General features: G+C 36.9%; 1 protein-coding gene across 1 annotated transcript in view; it reads left to right on the top strand.

Moving 5' to 3' along the window:
• LOC122797107 (cytochrome P450 2C20-like) overlaps window positions 1-23,640 on the top strand; it is a 1,202,426-nt gene that overhangs the window by 1,162,566 nt on the left and 16,220 nt on the right. The window contains exon 2 of the mRNA XM_044065904.1: window positions 12,428-12,590. Coding sequence (XP_043921839.1) covers window positions 12,428-12,590 — 163 coding nt within the window. The remainder of the gene's footprint in view (window positions 1-12,427; window positions 12,591-23,640) is intronic.

Raw genomic sequence — 23,640 nt, forward strand, 5'->3', positions numbered from 1 at the left:
ACAAGTTGTGAGGTATACTACAGGAATGTTGAATTCATGTCAGATAGGCCCCAGTGGTGACCAATGTGATGCAATATAGTTAACCCCAGCACAAGTGAACATGCACAACAAGCAATATAAATATTACATAAGGCAATATAGCTATTACTGATGGTTGTGTGCATGGTAAATTGTATGCACTTCACATGCCTTGGGTATTGCCAGGCAACAACAGAACAATGTCATACTCACCAGCTTCAGGCTGCTGAACCATATGCAGACCAGTGGTCCCTAGGTAATTGTGAGAGGGAGTTATTGTCAGCAGACTCACATGTGGCCTTGGTAGAGGATGGATGCAGCATGTCTGCACATCTACAATACTAACCACAATAATACACAATGTCCTGTCCTCACCATAGATGTGCACCTCTGTGCATTAGAAAACCCCATCCACAACTGCAATGGGACCTGACACATGCATGTAGACACAATACAGATACATGTATGTGTGATACATTAGTGTACTAATTCCCACTGGGCCCTTACCTGCACGCTCCTCATCCAGTGTGTGTGCAACCCACCTCTGCAATGTTTCCATCAGCATCATGGCTTGTGCATTGGGCATATGCCCCAAGTTTGGTGTGGTGCTCCTCAGTGGGTTTTAGTGAGGGCTGGATGACTAGGCCCCTACCTGTGGCTAGCCGGTCCCTCGCTACAGCAACAGCCCATTGACAGGCATGATGGATGAGGTCAGTGGCCCGATGCTGCATGTGGTGATAAGTTCTGGTGTGCAGGCTGGCATCATTTACCCTGTGGACCAGACTGAACCACAGGGTGGTCCTCTCCCACACATCTTCTGCTCTCCATCCACATTACAGGGAATAATGATGTCCAATCACATATTGGGTGATGATGTCAATTTCCCTAACAGAGAATGCTAGTAGGCGAGTACTCTGCATGTTATCTGGATGACATAAACAGGAAAAAGGTCACAGGACCTCATACGGTTGTCAAAATGCACATCAATAGTGGTTATTACTTGCAAATAATCCACACTACAACAAAACCCTCCAAGCTATAATGGCTATAGCAGCTTGCATTACACGCCTGTCCATGAGCTATCTTATTCCCCCCAGTGTTCGACACTTGATTGCATAATCCTCTATTCTCCATTCATTTCTGTGTAGGGAGTTGACAGTGGGTATCTTCCATGTGGATGGTGTGTTGATGGTGACAGGTCTGTGTTTGATTGTGGTGTGTGATGGAGCTGTGAGCATATGCCTGAGTTCATGTAGGAGGCAGACATTGATGTTATTATGCCCCATGGAGATAATGCCATTGTTGTCATCAGTAGGCAATATGTACATGCTCACCATTGCTGAGGGGAGGAGTGTGGTTGATGTGCATATCCCCCTGTACAACTGGGGTGGACAGGGTGGCAATATTCCCAACTAACCTGTGTGATGCAGGTTGCCTATACCCACGGTAAGTGTGTACAACGTGCCCTTTACCCCCACTACAGGGTAAATTGTGTTTCCTCTGACACTTACACTATATGTGGAGACAGTTGCAATTTTAATTGTTGGTATGGATATGTCTGATTTATAGTCATAGTCAGCCTGACAGGAAGTCACCTGTGAACTTACATGCTTGCTCAGATATAGGTGGACTTGCTTCCAAGTTGTTGCCTGCACCTATGTGTCCCTGTACAACCAATGTAGCAACCTATTATGTGGTTTGTGTATTGCTGCTGTCTACCAAAAGGGATTACTCTACCTTGGTGGAGGCTGGATATACAGGTCATGTACCACTGTGCCCATAGCTACAGTAGATATAAAGGCCACACACCCCTGATACACTGCCAGCTATTTGTGCAATTGGAAGATGACACCACAATAACTCATTTCATAACAATTCCCACCTGTAGTGTGACCTATAGCCTGTACAATTCAATTGAAAACATAACAATCTGGTCTGTGAAAACATATGAAAATAATACTCAGTACAATAAGCCAGTTGAGTTAGTGTGCACACCCTTAAACTGATATGTTATGTATTCACCTCTTTAGATGGTTACAACATTCATCCGTCTTTGTTTAGACTTTAACATCATGGCTCATCTACACTTGGCAATAGTTGCTCACCTTCCTAGAAACACCTTTGATTGTATTTCATTTGAATTGTACAGGTTAAGGGGTCATATCCAATTTAACAAACATTATGAAATTATCTTCTGTGGTCTAACTGTCATGTAGCACACATACCTGGCATTCCAAAAGGGGTGTGTACATTTGCGATATCCACTGTATATAGGTGTTGATATAGCTGGAAGTGGTAGGCATGGACAGAGGGTCATAACACAAGTGGACACATTTCTGATTAATACTTGATAATCATGCCTATTCTAGTACCCATATCAGTGTCAGGGCAATGCAACAACCAGTAGCTGTACACATTTATGTCTGTTGTTTGCACTGACACTGATATTACACACATGAGCAACATGCACAACTTATGTACCTGAATGCTTGAACCACATGTGATTAGTTTTGTGCCTTCCATCTGAACATATGCATACATACACGTACTCAGGGTATACCTGGTATGCATTTCTGTTGTATGTTAGTATGGCACACTGTATTTACAGTCTTGCTGCTCAATCATACTTCTCAACCTGTTACTGCAGTACATTTGGACAATGGCACACATAAATGGGTGTCAAAAGGGACATCAGTATTGATACTGTAGTAAAATAGCTGTACCAAACATTAGTACATTGATTGCACAGTAGGATTTGATATCACTGTCATAACCTGGAAGATATCCAACAGTCATACGTAGGCTATTATGTTACAGTGTCATTGCTCACAGACCTGCCAATGGTTTGGCTGACATAACACAGGTATATGTGTATGTGACTGCAGATATCAGTCACAAATGTGCTTATTGTCCAGCAGAACACTGTACAGTTGAATGTTATTAATTCAATATATCACACAGAGTTCAACACACATGTCTGCAAACAGCACTTTACTATGCACATGCCCTCTATAGGTCTCTCAGCTTTATAAGGCAAACATGTGTAATACTCATAATCACAGGTAACATGGATATGGAAAACATCCCATTAACTGGCCTAGCAATGGCACAGTCACAACTTTTTGGCAGACACCCCTGCGGTTGTCATGTATGAGCTGTCCTTTCCCAGGGTGAGTAAGGCTCCTGGGATGTGATCCTACCTTGCAGACTCTCAGAGCATCACACCTGGGCAAAGCCTAAAATAATGGGGGTATAAATAGGGACAGACTTTAAATATTCCTGTTACAAACATAGGAAGTTCGTAGAATGATGCATTTTGCATTATGGTGAATATTCTTAAGGATGTGGAGTCTTAAACTAAAGTGTTTGTCATTACTTGATTACTTCAATCTTCAGCTATTTACCAGAAAAGTACAGAGTTCAGGAGGAACAGACAAAAATATATGATTGTAAAATGTAGACATTTTGTGAAGATCTCTACAGTTGAGAGGTATGTCTGTGATATCTCCCACTTCAGACAGAGCCAGATGCTATGGCCATGGCAGCTGTTTAACAGGACATTAGTACGGCAAGTCTTGTTGAGACATATATTCCTCCAAATCATATTTCCCATGATTACAGACCAAATACTACATTTAATTACTTGCTTACATGTTTCACTCACTTTTTTTTCTTTCTTCTCTTTTCCACTTTATGTTTCATTTATTTCTCTCTCTCTCTCTCTGTCTCTCTGTGCACTACAGGGATAGAGCTGGTTTGAGTAGGTGGCAGCATGGCTTTTGTATGTGATGCTCATGACCAGGTGATGGCCTGTGCACCTATTGGGGTTCCCCACTTGCTAATTGCATGCAGAGCAGCTGTATAGTTCTTCCAATAGCCAATGTCATGGCAACACACTCCTATAAATGAGTACTCCATGTGGGTGTTGGCCCTTTCCCTTACTTGTGAGGAAGAAATCCTGGAGTTGTGTGAGCTACTACCTCTTACAACAAGACTTGTGGAGACAAGCCAACTAAATGATGGAGAAGGTTCAATACTTATGGGCAGAATGTGAGTATTGCTGTTATATGTTTGGAATACTGCTAGTTTAACGGGGTTTGTCTGCACATGCTACTTCTGCCTGGGTTTCAGTCTAACAAAGTTATTTCTCTGCATAGCTCTCAAATGTAAAGCCATCCACATAATGGCGACAAGTTACCCTGTTATGTATGGGCTGTTTCCCAGACAGGTGTTGTCCTTGGAAAATCAGTAGCATACTCTGGTGATTGCATTATGTAAATGGTAACATCCATTTGTTTTTCTGACTTTATATCCCTCAGAAAAAATGTGGTACAACAATCCCTGTAACACCAGTGACTTTTTCAGTGTATAACAGCAATATTTCAAGTATGGCCATGTATTTGGGCCTTGGTTCACCAATTCTGTCAGTCTTTGTCCAGATGTTATACTGTAGTAGGTTGATATGTATACTGGTCTATCATTATTTAGTGCTGTACTGCCTGCTGAGGAGAATGGCTGGGAAACATGTTGAAGTCTGTACATTCAAGAGGTTGCTGTATAGAGAATGCTCTTAGATGCCCTTGTAACATATTTTATGTGGCGGACAGTAACACGTTTTAAAACTAGGCTGTTAGAACATGTGAGACATATTTCTGATAAGAAATATGACAGTTCTATAGCCGTACATTTAAATAAATCTCACCATGGGGACAGTAGTGGGTCCCAAGGTACTGCTTTTGAAAAAATCTGTTCCTCAGTTTGATGAAACATTCATCAAAGGACAATTGCTATGTACAGACTCAATGTATTAATATTAACTGTGATACTGTATCCCATGGGGGGTAAATGAGGAGTGTAATTGGAGGCTGTGTATTCAATTATGTAATTAGGTAATTGCTTCTTGTGATTAAGACATGCATTTCTGGTAATGTTTTACTCCTTGAAGGCTTTGGCCAAGACATCAGAGTATAATAAACATGTATTTATTACTGGCTGGTTGTATTTTTCATTGCTATGTTCAGACATTTTATTTGTTTTGCTAAGACGTTGTTGTATATCTGGCCATTTTGTATGGCCTATTATGATTTTGTAGCAGTGTACTGTTCACTTATTTATTTGGATTTTGGGGGCAGATGTGAGTGTCATGGCTGTTTTTGTACCCAACTGTATGTATGTATGTATGTATATATATATATATATATATATATATATATATATATATATATATACATATATATAGTGGTGTTTTAACCTGTGCTGCAGTAATACTGGGTGACTGGCAGTGTACTGATATTGTGATTGGTGCTTGGGGGGTTAAAGTTTGCACTCAAGATGTCAGCCAGAATATTGGCATTATTTGTTGACTCAGTCTGGGAGGTACCATTGTCTAGTAGCTCAGAACAAATCTTGGTATTGCCATGAAGATTCTTTACATAACTGTATGAAGCTATGTGGTTGTCTTTACTATGTGCTCCAATTCTGTTCTCACACCTAACTTTGTAGTATTTGATGAGGGATCTCAACTTTTATTTGAGGCTGATAAAAGTTTATTTCCAGTCTTGAGACCTCACCTTATTCCATATTCATTCCCTCCTTCTGTTGTACAGTTTCTTTATGGCATAGGACCACCAGATCAGCTTCCTTTTTTTGAAGGTGAGGGTCCTGGTTGTATTGGGTATGGGCGGTATCCATGCATTTGTGTACATGTTCATAGTGCATTTTTGTTTGATTCAGCTGTCATGCAACTAGTCTCCATTTGTATGGCTGCCATGAGGTTTGCCACCTCTGTTTTTATGAGGCCATAGTTAGCTTTGGAAAGGTGTTGCATGGTTGTTACCTGTGCATGGGGGGGTGTGAAGGCTGTGGATTTCCAAAGGAGATTAATTTGTGTTCAGACATAACAAGGGAGGAGTTGACTATTGGTGTAAATCAACAGTCACCCATGTTATTAAGGACCAGGTCAATGTGGTGGGCATGTGCATCGGTACATGAGTAGCTTTCCCAGTTAATGGTGGGGTAATTGACGTCAACCAGTATGAGAATTTTAGTTGGATACTAATATTCTCCAGGGTGTTTAGGGACATGGAGTATGAGTCTTGGTAATGTTTGAGGGCCTATAGCAGACTACAACCTGAACCACTGTCTTACCCAATGTTAGCTATGCCTGCAGGATCTGTAATGCATAATATTGGTCTACCACTCTGAAGGTGTGTGCATACTTAATGAATATGAAAGTACCACCACCTTTGGAGCTTCAGTCCAAGTTCTGCAGCCAAAAGTTGTGGAATGAGTTATAGCCTGGTAGTGCAAGGGTGCTTCCCGCTGCCTTTAACCAGATCTCTGTTACAGCACAGATGTCATTGTTCCCCATTTTAAGAAATACTTCCAATGAGTGCATTTTCAGATTTAGACTTCTAGTGTGCAGCAGCATGACTCTCTTATTGCATGTGTTTGTAGCTGTCATATATTTCTGTATATTTATGTATACGTGCGTATATATATATATATATATATATATATATATATATACATATATATGCATGTATGTATATATGTGGATATAAATGTGGATGCATCTCTCTCTCTCACTCTCTCTCTCTCTCTCTCCCTATGTATATATATATATATATATATATATATATATATATATATATATATATATATAGGTCTACCTGATAACGCCAAAACCTCAGAAGAATGACTTTGAGATAACCAACACCAGAAGATCGATAATGGAGAAGACAGAAAGCTGAAAATCCTGACGCTGAGAACAACATGCCAAGGTAAGTGTGCGATAGGGACAGATGTTAGGGTCAGGGTGTGGGTAAGGTAAGTGTGTGATACTGACAGACTTAAGGGTTAGGGGCAGATTAAGTGAGTTAGAGTTAAGGTGCATGTAAGGTAAGTGCACGATAGTGGCAGACTCAAGGGTTAGGGGCAGATTAAGTGAGTTAGGGTTAGGGTGCGGGTAAGGTAAGTGTGTGATAGTAACAGACTTTACGGTTAGGGTTTGGGTTAAGGTTAGTGCATAGATAGTTGTGTATGTAAGGTTTAGTGTAGGTTTGTAAGGTTGCTTGTGCTTGTGTTGTGTGTGTGTTTTTTCAGAAAAGGTATTTGTTTTGTTGATTGTCAGGATTGTGGTTTGTCGGGCATGTGAAGTTTTGTGTTTTTGAACTTTCGGTTTTGTCATGTCATTTATTTTGTTGTCAGTGTTTTGGCATGTCGGCCTTATCAGGTAGACCCATAAATTTATACATATATATATATATATATATATATATATATATATATATATATATACATATGTGTGTGTGTGTGTGTGTGTGTGTGTGTGTGTATCATGTATAGATTTGTCCACATATATGCATCTCCATACATATATATGTATATATAGAGTACCTGACTGATTCTACAGACTCCTTTCCCTACTGTTGAATGAATGTACTAACTGATATGTTTGGAATGTCATCAATATTTCATAGGGCTCAGATGATGTAATGGTACATTTTCTTTGATCATAGTTTACAGGACCCTGGGTTCAAGACTTGACAGGCCTTATTATTTTGTTGAAAGGCAGAACAGTACTGCTGGGAAGGAAAGGATAAGGGCAATAATTAAAAGAGGTCCATAGTTTTGGCCCCTTTACCCCCATTTAGGCAGCCTTTGGTCAGATTTGTTTCAGTAAGAGGTTTTGAGTGTGGATCCGATATATATATATATATATATATATATATATATATATATATATATATATATATATATATATACATATATATATATATATATATATATATATATATATATATATATATATATATATATATATATATATATATATATATATGTGTGTGTGTGTGTGTGTGTGTGTGTGTGTGTGTGTGTAGTGCAGTCGGACATCAGATACATATATATATATATATATATATATATATATATATATATATACACACATATATATATATATATATATATATATATATATATATATAGATAGATAGATAGATAGATAGATAGATATCTGTAAAGATAGAAAAAATTATGATGCAAAATGTGAGGATAAAAAGCAGAAAAGCACATATTTGAATAAGGATTTTTTTGTGACAAAATATACAATTTTTAGTGAGAAGTTAATAGAAGGGATGAAATATGGATGGGGCATTCTGAGAAATGATAAATGTCTTGAACATATTTATCATAAAAAATAACATTTTCATATACTAGGGGGAGAAATATTTAAAGACGTTTTGGTACAGGAAGTATTTATGTTACCAAATAATGTTAGATATGAAGAAATTAGCCAAAAGGGAACTTTTCCCTGTGGAAAATGTAGTATTTGTTCATTTATAATAAATAGCTTTTCATATATTAATGGAATAAAATATTAGGATAAAGGTACTTACAACTGTGCAAGTGAAGGAATAATATATTGTTTAAAATGTCAGTGTAATAAACATTACATTGGAGAGAGTAAAAGAAGCTTAGCAACCAGAGTTAAGGAACATATATGTGATATTAAAAAAGGTTGTAGTTAGAGTCCAGTTGCCATGCATTTTTTGGACAAACATGGAAGGGTCCCAGGACGATTACAAGTAGCAGTATTGGAGTAGGTTTTAAAGAATAATTTTATAATATTAAATGTAAAAAGCAGTTGAGAAAGAAGGAATCAGTATTCATTTTAAAGTTTAACACTTTGAGTCCTGTAGGACTAAATCAAGAATGCAAATGGAAATGTTTTTTGTAGTGATGTATTTTTAAATTTTTTTTTAAATTGTTAATTTATGTCAATTGATGTCTTAATGAGTTGACTATTTAATGAAGCTATTTTTCTAGTGATTTGTACTCTGTTAAAGGCTTGTAGGAGCCGAGGTGCTAGAGCAGTTACTTGGTGTGTTTTGCATTTGTTTTTTATTAAACTGCTTTGAGTATCACTGACCTTTTCCTTTGTGTGATGGAAATAATCATGTTACATTCCAGGATTACTTATAACAGCATGCATGAGCATTCCCATTAACCCAAAACAACAAATTTTGAACATTTGCATAGCAAACAGCACACATGCATATATGGAACCACAGTGGGCATTACACTGACATTAAGGTTACATTGATAGCAACAGGCCACCAATGATTGTATGTGAACAGGGAACATTAATTGGAATACATTTCAACATTTGTAGAACAACAGGACACATGTCCCAACAGTAGGTTTGGTGGAAAACATACCCATTCATTTATGTGTTTAGATTATTGGTGAAGATAAGGTGGGGGAGAGAGAGAGAGAGAGAGGTGCCAGTTAACAAATGTAGATTCTTGCAGTGGTCACAGCCTTAATAATCATTGCTATACTCATTACTCTACAGGTATTATTACAATAACTATGGTGTTGGGTTGAGCAGTGGTATGTTTGTAAACAGTATAATTGCAGCCTTCTTATAGTTACTTTATATTTTCTCTTACCTGAAAGACCTGCGGAGGGAATGTTTGTTAATACTACATGACTATTTTGACTCATATTCACATAGGGTTACATATGTGCACTCATACTGTGTGTGTGTGTGTGTGTGTGTGTGTGTGTGTGTGTGTGTGTGTGTGTGTGTGTGTGTGTGTGTGCTACTGACATACTCTGCCTTGATTTCTATTGAGTCACCCTGGTTGTTGGTAGAAGGGACCAGTAGATATGATAGCATGACACTTTTGAACACTTTTTGGGGGAGACCACTTGGTGTATGTACTTATCTTACTGTCATTTGCAGCCTTGGGGTTGGACTGTGGGTGTTGGACACAGTATTACTACAGGCTTCTTATAGCTACTTTATACCTTCTGTCACCTGGAAGATCTGTGGAGGGAATTTATGATGACACTACCTGACTGTTTCTACACATATTCACAAAATCCTACTTGAAATTATGCATATAGCTTACTACCACTCCTGAGATTCGTACCGTGGTTGTTTCTGCTAAAAATACATGTTTGTGTTTCATCAGAACTAGCTATTGAGAAATTGCTGTCACTTTCTTAAATGTTTTCTTTCTAATTCTCTCTTGGTTGTACAATCTGACCTTATGATTACAACATTCTTTTATATATATATGTATATATATATATATATATATATATATATATATATATATATATATATATTCCTATACATACCTTTTGACATAGCACAGTGTGGAAAACAATGGTTAACACAACATTACTATTCTGATATCAGATCTTGGTGCATGAAACTTTCCAGTCATACATTACCAGAGTAAACACATCCAGTCTGGGGTTTTCACTTTTATTGACAGGTAATTACACTTTTATTAATATATAACCTGTATATCACTATTACTCTCCCACTTGCTTCTTCAGTAACTAAAAAACATACCCATTTTTAAATACTGCAAGGTGACATTTTACTACATTTTATTTATTTGTCATACATAATACCAGCTTGATTGTTGCTCATCAGTCTTGCGACACAGCCTTTGCAGCCAGCTGGCAGGTGCTTCCAAGTTCACAGCCCTCTCATCTGCAGCTGTACAGGTGATAAGAGAAAATATTTATGCATACCTATCCATCACATACACAGGCTAGACCTTGGAGAACACTTATTTTGACTAATACTTGCACACAGCTGAAGCATTCCCCGCTCAAGCATCTTGGACCCACTGGTCCAAAAGGACCCTCTTCCTCTGCTTCAAGTTGGAAAAGTGGTGCTGGACCTGCTCAGCAGTCCGAGGATGCCAGTGGCAGTGGTGAGATCTCAGAGAAGTTGGTCCCAGGCCTCAGCTTTGTATTTGGAGCCCTGGTACTGGTCCTGCAGCAGTCACCCTTCATGGTCTTTAATGAGGAGTCCAACCATGACTCTGGACTCCTAAATGCCCCAGCACTGCACGCAAAAGTGCACACCTTCACCTACACCTGCCATAGTGCCTGCAGTGGGGAGCTGCAACTAGTTATGAGCTGTATTGCCACCTGTGTGGTTTAAATAGGGCTAATTTCCCACCCTTTACCATGATTGGACAGTTTTGAAACTGCTGAGCTAAGCTAAACACCGGGCAAACCTGCTTAGCTAAGATAACTATTGCTTACCATTGTGCAAATCTGCTTAACTATGCTTAATCTTGCTTAAACTTTAAATTTCATTGACACCTCACATTTAGGGCTGCTATACTACCCTGGTTAGCATATACTTAATAATATTCACTACCTATTTATGAAAAATACATTTTAGTTGTGTTTCACTTATGAACATGCATAGACTGCTATTCTAGTTTCACTATTAACACTGTGTATATTTCTATTTAGCTTCTTTTGATTTTTAAACTTTACTATGCATAGCTGCACAACAGGCACACCTGCTCAGCTACACTTAATTTTTATTGCGCACAGGAAAAAAAAATTAAGGAATATATTTTAAATATTGCTACTAGACACTTTGAACATTGATAGAATGACAGGCTTTGGATTAACATGTATTTTCTGAGGATGTAGAGTCTTAAACTCAAATATTTGTCATTATTTAATGACTTCAATTCCCAGCTATTTGCCAAAGAGGTGCAGATTTTAGGAGGATCACACCAAAAATATGAAGCAGAAATCTGGACATTCTGTGAAAATCTGTACAGTTGAGAGGTATGGTTGTCTGTTATTTTCTCCACAGATACTTAAGTATCCGTGGAGACCTTCATTCATTTTGAATTGCCAAACAACACATCTCGAGTGCAGAGGGTGTGTGTATAGTGAGAGCACTGCTCTTGTACACACCTCCTGCACTTGCACACAGAACCGTGTCTGTGTTAGAGCACAGCAGCATGCCTTCATACAATATGCATGGCGCGCTGCCGTGCTGCACGGGAACGGTTCCTTCTGCACAATAATAAGCTATTCTTCCACAGAAGTTTGCTGAATCCAGGGGATACTCTATTCTGTTAGACCTATTACATATTTACAAGCCCAGTCGTATCATAAACACATGCTCAAGGGATATCAATCTCTTATAAAATCAATGGAAAAGGTTGGAAGAATTTGTGTATATCACACATAGTATCTCTTCTATGGACCATCTTCTACTCCACGTAAAGCAAAATACATCTCTTACTCTATTCAAACATATTTTGAACAAATGAAAAGTACTTAACTAACTCTATCAAATGTAATTCAGACAAAGGAGTGGACAAACAAATTCATCCTGGTAAAGTATCCCATCTCTCATTAATAGAAGAAACATGTACAAGTCCATCATATCATTGTTCAGTCTGTCTCCTAGTTAGTTGATTGCAAAATATAGTAGATAAAAGCTTCTATAGGAATGTAAATAAGGCTAGACTTCTTAAGGTCCTCACAGATCAGTTGCCTAGTAACTAAGTATGAACCTGTGAATTCACAAGGAGAAGTAACTAAATGATTGCTTTGATTGCAGATGGCTAAGCAATATGGGAATGTGTACAGTATCTACTTGGGAAGCAGTCCTGTGGTTATTCTCCATGGATATAAGACAGTAAAGAATGCTCTGGTGGATCATGCTGCAGAATTTGCAGACAGGCCAGATGATCCAATATTCTATGCAATTAACAAAAATAAGGGTAAGTGGCATGGACTAAAATTTATAAATATGGAAATAAGAAAGTCTGAGGAGGTTTCTTATGACTAGTAAGTGCTAAGATGTTAATGGAGACAAGAAGAATGGTTTAGACTGTTTTTGATTTATTCTCAAAAAATCATTTTAATATTGTTGTCTCTTCTATATGTGAAGCCTTGTGATGGATGTAATGTATTGATATATGCATCTTGAGCAATGGTGTTTTTCCATTTTTATTTAATAATATCTGAAACATTTGTTGAAATGTAATGTAAACTGAGTATGAGTCTATGTTTGCTTGTTCTTTTTAGTCACCTAAGGATAATGTATAGCCCCTGTTCATGACAGAGAGCATAATTCCTCATTTATTCTGTGTATGTTTTCATTTTTTTAATTGATACTCTAATTTAGTGGGGGTAGCCTCTGTTAATGAACATGTCACAAAATGTAGCAAGTTTACCACCTTCGCTTTGCTTTATCATCTTCGCTTACCAGTCTTGATAATCTGATCATCTGACCTTTTGCCATATTTCTTTTTTGCCACAATGGATGGTTACTATTAAAATGTAGGTATGCATTTGAATATGTGGATTTCCTATAAATATTGTAATCAAACTTCCTGTTAACATTGTCCCTATAGATTGTGACATCTACATATGACATGAAGATTGGAATAGTTACCTGAAAAGTAAAATACCCTCCAACTTGCATGAACCGAGACAACTAAAAAAATTAGGTTATATATAGAATAAAAAGATCCTTTTATACCAAACTTTAACACAAATATAAGTCAAACCCAATTTTTTTCTAGGCATCAGTTAGTAACCTACACAGATGAGGCAAAATCAGACTACCTATTAAAACCACTCGAAACCAAAATTAAAGTATTGCCTCAACTTTCAAATCTCACTTTATTCAAATGGTGGCTTCCCTAATCAAAACCACTATTTGTGCAGCTAATGAACAACCTAGTACCATCAACACAAGCAACTAACACGGTCAAACTTTTCTCCCTTAAATCAGCCCCTATCCCTGTTATCAAAAGACCCTGACCAACTTCTAACAGGATAGGTTAAGACTGCTGCAGATGCAATAGCATACACAGTGTCAAATTCATCTGTACATAGTCTCCAATAAATATAGCCAAATCCTATTTAGAAATTGAAACTTACTACCATAGTAGTTGTCAGTATTCCCAAACACCTACAACTTCCAACCAAAAGTTATTGCCTATCTTATCTCTCTGGAGTCATCAGTAGATCCATTGCTGAATCTTGCATCCGTATCCTATAAAAAATTATACATCATCCCACTTTACAAAGGTGGTAAATCTACCATCTTATCTAATGTTATAACTATAGCCATCCTCCCGCACTATCAAAAATCCTTGAGATAGATGTATGCATGCATTCACAACTATTGCATTATCTCTTAAATAACAACCTGCTCTCACCCTTGCAACAAGTCTTTCATCCTCTTTCATCCAAACCACAATATGACTTCAGCATTCCTATTCTTCCTAGATTCAATCAGTTTTAGTAACCAACATAAATTGGTCTCTTGTATATTTCTTTACTTTGCTAAAATATTCAACAGCATATCCCACTCAATCATTCTAAATACACTCACTCACATAAATCTCTCTCTCTAGTTTAAATTGGTTTACCAACTGCTTACCAATACAACTCAATGAATCAAGTGGCTGCCATGCTCTCATTTTATCTGCCTGTATCAGTTGGAGTACCACAAGGCTCCGTCCTTGTTCCAGTACTATTCAACCTCTTTAAAAAAGCCTACGTAAAGAATCTGGCAAGGCTACACTCAAACAGTATGCAGTTAACTTCATGATCATCTGCTCTGTCTCCACTTTCCCTGAGCTACTAGGCATCACACAGCAGCATTTATGTTCCATAGTGAAATGACTCATCCAACTCCACTTTTTGTTCAAAGTCATAAATAATAATGTGATGTTCCTCACATATGAATGTCTTACACACTAAGAATAATTTCCACTTCTATTCCTCAAACAATATTCTGCTTGAAATCACTCCCCAAAACCAAACTCTTAGGAGTTATCATTGGCAACAAACTCAACATACAAAAAAGCAATGAAAGAAATCCACCACAAAATACTTTTCTACAGATTACCCTACTGTATGACAGCAGAAGCCCAAAAGTACATGTCCGCAGCCTACTTCCTTTCTAGCATATGCTGTCTCTCTCACCCTTATAAGCATCCAGACTACTCAATTAAACCATTTAGTGTAATGCAATAACAAAATAGTCAAATCCACTATCAATCTGCCCAGTAAAACCCATCACTGCAGTCCCCTAAGAACCTTATATTCCTTGAATTTCCTAATTATTGATGTTTTCCCAACTAAAACTTTCACACAACATCCTCTTTTACCTTGATAAGTGCCCAACTATAATAATAAAATAGCATTCTCCCACTAGGCCTCTGAATTTTAAACAGAAATACCTTACCTCCTCTCAGAAATCTTTCAGTAGCCATGGGGATGCCCGTTATTTCACATTTATATCCAAATTGTGGAATTGCTTATCCTCATCCATTAAACAACTAGCAAGTATTAAGCTCTTCAAAGCTAATTTTAAATCCCATCTGCTAGACTCAGCTTTGTGCCTTCTTGTTACCTCCAGACTAGAAACTCCTTGCTGGCATCAATATTTATTAATATCATTACTTCTGATACTAATAGTTATCTTAGACATGTCTTGCTCTCTCTAGAATGCCTGTATGCTAGTAACCTAGTTCTTCTCTATACTCTTAGCAGTAGCCTGTGTACTCTCCATTGCAAAAAGTATTTAATGAAAATACCCCTCTTTTTGTAAAAACTATATATATATATATATATATATATATATATATATATATATATATATATATATAATTTAATTATTCCTGTAACAACATGTTTACCTATAAGATGTTCAGTTTAAACCATTATTTTCTGTATGCTATGTGAATTACTACTGTAACCTTCCACAATGTATTTCTAAAAATGTTTTCGGAGCTTTTCTCCCTTGGCATCCTCTAAAAAGGGGTCTTTCAAAACCCATTTGGACTTTCATCATAAGCAAATGCAAATAAAATAATACAATAATAAAATAATAAATAAATATTAAGTCATTCCAGTGACATTTTTTATAATTTAAATAATGCTGTGTGACTATTTTGAATAATCTGTGTGACATTTCTGGTTTGTCTGATAAAGATTCACAGACATACAAGTCTGTAGAGTCATCAAAATGGTTGCTCTTGATACAATTGAGGAGGCCTGGGAGGATGAAAATAAGGCTGTGTATAGAAACTGTAATAGTAATGGAAGGAAATGCTTCTTATTGAAAAATGTTTCTGTACAGACTCTTATTGGGACAGAAGGATTATTATTAGTGAGGAATGACCATTGCAAGATATCAAAATAATAGTACTTCATAGTAGGCACATATTCAATTTGCAGCAAGTTTGACAGTTTTATAACATGATATTTATTGGTTGGAGAGGCAGTTTTTGTACAACTTAGTATATATGATATGGCCAAATAAATGTTTAGAAAGGAGACAGCCAGGAAATGTACTCTTACCTGTGGGATATAAGTACTGTCAAGCTCTATATATTATCCAAAGCTACTTATGAGACTTAGTGATGGAGTTCTGTTAAGTATGAAATATAACATCATGATCTAAGATAACTCATCTATCATGATCCAAGGTAAGCCTAGGATCATGCCCTAGGGTATCTCTTTTATCACAACACAGGGGATCTCATGAACCATGATTTAGGGTGACTAAGTATCATGGTCTAGGGTAAATCATGAATCATGATCTAGGATAATTCATGGATACTTGAGATGAGGTAACTTAAGAGTCTCCGTCTATGTTAATGCATGGATAAAGATTTGGGTAACTCATGGATAATGATCCATGGTAACTCATGGTTCATGATGCATGGTAACTCATGGATACTTAATGCTAGGGCAACATGCAGGGTTCTTCCAGCTGTAGATGGTCTAGAGAGCAGGAAGCCAGAAAGCATTAAAAACATTTTGTATTTCCCTTGATGTATGTAGGATTTGATATTGTAGGTTAGTAATTTTATTCTTTAGTCTCATTTATAAGCATGTTCTATACATAGAAACAGACACAAATATAGATAAAGATGTATAGAAATAGATATAGATATAGATGTATAGATATAGATGTGTATATATATATATATATATATATATATATATATATATATATATATATATATGAGACAGGAAAGACAATAACTGGACATGGATAAAAACCCTTGGAGAGACCTACTGCACAACCAGGAGTGATTATGAATAAGTTCAAGTTCATATTTATAGCTGCTTTATAAAAAGATCATCATTGCAATACAAAACAAACACAATAATAAAACAATAGCCAAAATAAGAGCATAAACCACCAATCATCCTCATTACAGGCCAGATTGAAGAAGTAGGTTTTTAGTGCCTGCCTGATGCCAGTCAGTGTGGAGCACTCCTGAAACCAACAAGGTAGCAATTTCCACATGTTGTGTGCTTGACAACAGAATAAGAGAAAAGTAGAAGTTTCCAAGTTCACCCATGGAATTGCTAGTAGTGCTTTCAGAGGTGATCACAAAACTCACGTTGGGCAGTAAGTCTCAATAAGATTCTTCAGGTAGCAATGAAATCTAGACAAAATTAAATAAATGAAATAAAAATGAATGTATAAGGAACTCAGTAGTCCATATACAAGCTTAGTTTAGGGTATGAATCTCAAATATTTCACAGAAATTTTGAACCTTCAAATAGGTTCTCCTCATAGTGCAAGACTCAGGGACAAAACCCAAAAATAACAAAGGATTTTTAAATATTAATATCACACAAAACTTCACAATAGGAAACACCTTCTACCAGCAGCCAAAAATGTCAAATGAGCCCAAATAATCTAAACAAAGTTTTATTGTAGACAATTATCAAAGTAAAAACGGACTGTGTAAGCGCTTTTGTCCAAAGCAACAGGACTTTATCAAACCATTATACCAATAAATATTGCTAATATAATTTGAAAGATGCATGAATATCACTTTTTATATTACCATACAGTGAACAGTATTACATACATATGATAGTCGTATGTCTGGTATTTAGTTAATGCACTCCTGATTAATTTGCCATAAAACCACACATTTTATGACTAACAGATGAAAAATACAACACAAAATCAGGGACATTCTACAAAATCAATGACAATCTAGGAAACTGTGTATTAACTTTATGTGCCACAGTCAAAGTCTTAGTACGTGTGAGACATAAGGCATTTAAAGCATTGCATCATCATTATGTTGCAAGGCATACATGTAGCTCAAAAGTGAGTGAAGGAGTTATGGGAGGTATCTCCATGAGTAAAGGTTTTGTCTGAGTGAAAGCGTACAAACAACATTGGTTGGATAAGTCCTTCATAACTGTCACTGTGGTCACACACAGGCACTCACATTATTTACCCATTGCCAGATGTTGAACACCTGCCTACCTAAGTCCACAACCTACTGGGTATTGTATCCATCTCTGGTGTCACAGGTGAAGTCTTACTACATGCATCAGATAGAGGGTATTTGAAGCAATGACCTCATCAATGTGTTACAAAGCAGATGGTTGGGCTAAAAAGAACTGAAACTGATTGGAGAGCCCTCTCCTGGTATAAATTTACACATCAGATGTGTTGGGCATTACTTATTTACTTATTTATTTCTCTTCATTTACATGGAAATTTCCACTGATTTTGTTTTCCATTTTCATTGGAGACCTGGGGAGAAAAGCTCCACATATAACAACAAATACATTACATAACAGAAAAAAATATAACTGAGTATAGACAATACAGTGAGTTATATAATATCACATTACAAAGGGTAGGCCAATCCTACCTATCTCTAGAATCACACACCCAGATACAAGTGAGTTATTGTTATTGTTACAATTTGAACACCTACCTATCTAAGTATACAAGCTAGAGTGTATTGTATCAACTGCTAGCACTACACAAAAGGTGTTACTTCAAGTAGGAGATATAGCATATCTGAAGGGATGACCTCATCAGTTTGGGACAAAGCAGAGGTTTGGTCTAAAATGGATGGAAAGTGATTGGGGCACCTTAGCACTACAGTAACACATAGTAGTCAGTCACTGATGGATTTGAACATCAGATAAACAGACAAGCTGGAGTACATTGTATCAATTGCCATTGCCACAGGAGAAATTTTACTAGTGTTAGACAGTACATGCTTGTAGTGCATATCATATGATTGGATCAATAACTATATTGTGCTTATCAGAATTCATTACATACTGCAAAATTAATTCAAGCATCACTAGGTGTTTCACATTATGTTGTATTGACCACATATATAATGGATAATGGTCACAGATGTCAGTGGAGTACCACCCAAACTTCCCAGACTGTTCAGCTAAAGAACATGGCATGTGTAGCATAACCCCCTGGTGCATGTTTGTGAAGGTTTTGTACTGTACGTACAATGTGCAAGGTAAATAAAAAACAGAAATGTCAAGCATATGAAAATGCAGTCCTTAACAATATTCAACAAGTATGTGTCTAAAAGTCCCACACCCTGTAAACCATTTGCAATGCTAATGTGTGCAAATAAAAACATAATTTACAGTATGTAGTATTTAGACATCATCACAGTAAACTCATCATGTTGAGTACATAACATTAAAACATACAGAAGTACTACAAGTCACTGACATTACTTGATTTATTTATTCATTTATTTTTTGTCAAATCACTTACTGAAGTGCACTACTGGTAAACTCATTTGTATGAACAGTAGTAAAGTATTAGTGCTTGCATAATTATTTTGTTTAAATATGAGCTTAGAATGGGATTAATTTGGAATTTAGATCAGGAATTAGGAGTAGGCCATGGTTCTCCATGCCAAGCTTTACAAAAATTATGAGTTCAGATACACTAGACAGTTGTGATTTTGAAACATTTCAGAATGTGTATGTTGTGTTAACATTTTCGTTGTCATTGGTTACACATGTGTCCTGATTATTGCAGTAAGGTATTCTTTATGTGATTAGTACAAGGACATAGCTCTTCAGTGCCTACATATTTGCTGTGTGACCTTATGTTTAAGGTATGCTGTTGTGTTCCTTATGCAGTGTTTTTTTTTTCCTGATAAATTACTGAGTACTGAAGTCACTGCATACTAATACTCATCTTCATATCAGACTTTACACCCTTCATAAAATGTCACCTCATGGTATCAGTATTTTTTTCTATAGTAGAGTGAGGCTAATTACAGTAGTGAGAATGGCAGAAAACTAATGTAGCTGAAGGCAGAAACTAGTCAGTTTTTTCCACAGTGCTCAAAATGCCATTTACCATCATTTACTATTTTTACAGATCTATCCATCCACAATCCCTTTTTCCCATTTTTGCACATGGGATCAGAGTATAAATGATGAGGACAAAAAATGAGGGGTCATTTTATGAGCCAACTCTGGCCATGTGCATTGTGTGTGATTCTATTTTTTGACCACATTAAATGTGAGAAAAGATAAGACAGTGGTGAAAATAGGGGCAGAGGGGAGGATAGAGGAGGTAGAATAAAGGAATGCACAGGATGGTGGTGGGAGAGCACCATAGCTATCCACTTCTTCACATGATAACAGTGTACGTCTACAAATAATTTGGAAAATGGGCACACTCCACACATTGAGTATGTATGACAACAACTTAAAAATGTTGTGTTGCCAGTTGGACCAAATTAAGTGTGTCATACATAAATATAGAATAAGTGTACAGCTATGTATGGGACATATTTCTTTTCATGGGATGGGTGCCATTTTTTTTTTATAGAGAGTGAGGAATGTTGAGGAAGGTGTTTAGGAATAAGAGGGTTACTTAGGTAGGGAAGGTTATGTAGCAGGTATAGGCATGCAGAACAGACAAGACACACAGTGATGGTGATGGACACAAAAGGTTGAGGGACACCATGGTTGGGTTTGGTGGAGGATTTCTGTGTCACATCCTTGTCCTACAAAAGAAGAGTGAGAATCTAGTCCTAACCCTCAAACTCTTTACACTGTCTCCTGTATCGGACACATTGGGTAGAGATGGATGCGGCATCCATCTTTCTAACTGATGTAGGACTTTTCCAATTCTGCTTATCAGGGCAACAAGGCTCCTCTCTATAATCCCCTCCACCATCTCTGTCAGCTCCTGGCAGGTTGCATAATTGCCACCTCCACAAGTATTACTTCCAGTGGGTACCACTGCACTAGACCCAGGGCATAGCTACAGGATGCATTTGGAGCAGGTAATCAAGAGTTTTGGAGGCAACACTGACAAGATGTGACCAGAAGTGCTGGATTTCTGTGCTGGTTGTGGTGTACCACCATAGCCACCTATGGAGGTATGGCAGTCTGATCCCCAGTGTTTGGTGTAGCTCTTCATTCTGATGGTCAGTTGTGTTGCAGCAGGAATTATGTTGGAGACAAAAAAAGAGCTACAGGATAGGAGAAATAAAATATAGAAAACAGCATCAATTCCAAGTCATTTTAATATCTCAAATTCAATCTAAGTTGGCACATACATCTGTTAATTTTTTGCACACCCAGATAGAAATGTAAAGTTATACATATGTCACAAAAGAAGCACCAATCCCATTGTTGTTAAAGACATTAGGCAAACAGTTTTGTGGCTGTTGCATATATGACACATGCATTTCAATTAAAGAAATGTCTATTTACACTTACTGTAATGTTATTATCACTTAATGATTGCAGAACATTTATTTTATTTTAGGTCAGAAAAGCTAATTGTTACTGCTTGGATTTGAACCCATGGGGAGCTATGTTGATTTACATATTGCCTAATACAATAGTCACTAGCTATTCAAGCAGGTGTATATGCTTGATATATATGTAAGGTATGCCTACTGATGTGTGTGTGTGTGTGTGTGTGTGTGTGTGTGTGTGTGTGTGTGTGTGTGTGTGTGTGTGTGTGTGTGTGTGTGTGTGTGCAAATCACAAAATTGCTGTCTTGCTTTTGGATGACCATGACAAGACTCAAACTTACAATCTTCTAATCTAAAGGCAGCTGCTTTATCTATTAGGCCACATGGCTAACCTAAAATATAATAATACCTATTTGTTAACTATGTAGACTGAATGGACACAAAGTCCATTTTCAGTGATGATCTGGGAAGAATGTCTGGTTAAGTGACTTGCTCAAGGTTGTACAGTAAGCAAATGACATGTAAGGCAATCAAACCCTGTACCACAAGAACTAAAGCTCTTAACTTTTACCGCTACACCATTGGACAGATTAAATTATCTGTAAAATGGATTTGAGCACTGCATTACCTATGCTCTTTCCCAAACTCAGTATAATTCTATCTTAAGCCACAGAAATATTCAGAGATGCATTAATAGTGCATCTTTTGTATACAGCTGAATTGTATACTGAATGTACTGAATAGATACACCCCTTACGAATTTACCTCAAGTTCATTCATAAGATGTGTTGGCAACACCTTGATATGCAGGTAAAGTATGCATGGAGACAGGTGGTACTTCTTTGCTTGATACCTCAGTACACAAGTATAGGTTGAGACAGACCCCCCCCACCAGCCTACAATGTCACTCATTCACATACCTTATGGAAACTTCAGTAATTCCAAAGTACCCTCCATGAAAACACATAGTACAGAAGGTTCCACAAGGCAAGCTCCAAAGCAGACTAATATCAAGACTAAAAGTGTTATCTGATCATGTGTAATGGTTACAAAGAGGAAAGTGGTCTGTACTACTCCTCTGTATATAAGTAAATTTACCCTCAACAAAGCCAAACTGACCTGGTTGTTCCAAATGAGTAATACACATATTCACTAATCAGGTTGCAAAGATCATCATTTATAACTGCAGTTTATTTATTTATTTGTTTATTTGTCTTTTGTTAACCGTGTTGGTTCAACTGGGCTGGTGGCCCATTTTCAGTGGAGACCTAATGGCCCATTTTCAGTGGAGACCTGACACAAAAACAACAATGACAATAACAATAACAAAGTTATATTTAGGTAATATGAATACATAACTACATACATTCATGCCAAAATGGAAATTAACAAACAATCAAATTCCGGAAAAAGAACAGTTGAAAAATGTGGATTTGCAATAACAAAGAAATAAGCCCACAAAACATCTTAATGATTAAACCAAGTTGGTAGAGAGGAAAAAGAGGTATTAAATAGAAGGGTTGAAATAGAGGGGGGGGCAGAATGCATAGGAGAGTAAAAAGAGTGAAAGAAAACAGTTAAAAGAAGAGAGGAGGAGTAAGAAGTTGTAAAAGCTATAGAATGATAGGACGGTGGGGTTGATGGCTTTACTGAGTGTAGGTACCAAAATATTTTACTTTTATGATGTCATTTTTAATGACACTTACTACCGAAGTCAACATGGAGAAAAAAAAAATTTCCCTAAAAAAAAAAAAAAAACAATAAAAATGAAAAAAAAAAATCTAAGTTGTGCATTATATTACTTCAAGGAGAAGGAGATCATCTTCTGCAGATGTGACAGATTAATTCTGGCAGCAAACTGATTTTAATTCCCTTTGTGTTAGGTTTGAAACAACTACTTGGGACAAATGTTTTTGTATTTCATTTTGTCATGCAAGATCTTTCTAGTGTAAAGCGAGATTTAATAGATGTGCAGGATTGCCCAAATTTTAAGAGATGAGCGATCCTATCTTTCCATAATTATTAAGTGCAGTCATTTTTGGAGTTGACTAGTTTTACATAGAGCAACATGGTTAAACACACACAATAGGGTGCATACACACACATAAAATATCAGACTGACCCTTATCTTTCTTCATGTCCTGGTATTTCTGACCCATTCTGATTCAGTAGATTATGATTACTGACTTTTCCCTCACTGCTCTTCTTGACATTAGCATAGAAAGTATTCAAGTATTCAGATTTTTCACTTTTGGGGTATGAATCAAAATCTTTA

Source organism: Protopterus annectens, chromosome 3.part0 (assembly GCF_019279795.1).
Source record: "Protopterus annectens isolate FY-2018-M chromosome 3.part0, PAN1.0, whole genome shotgun sequence".
Taxonomy (NCBI): domain Eukaryota; kingdom Metazoa; phylum Chordata; order Ceratodontiformes; family Protopteridae; genus Protopterus; species Protopterus annectens.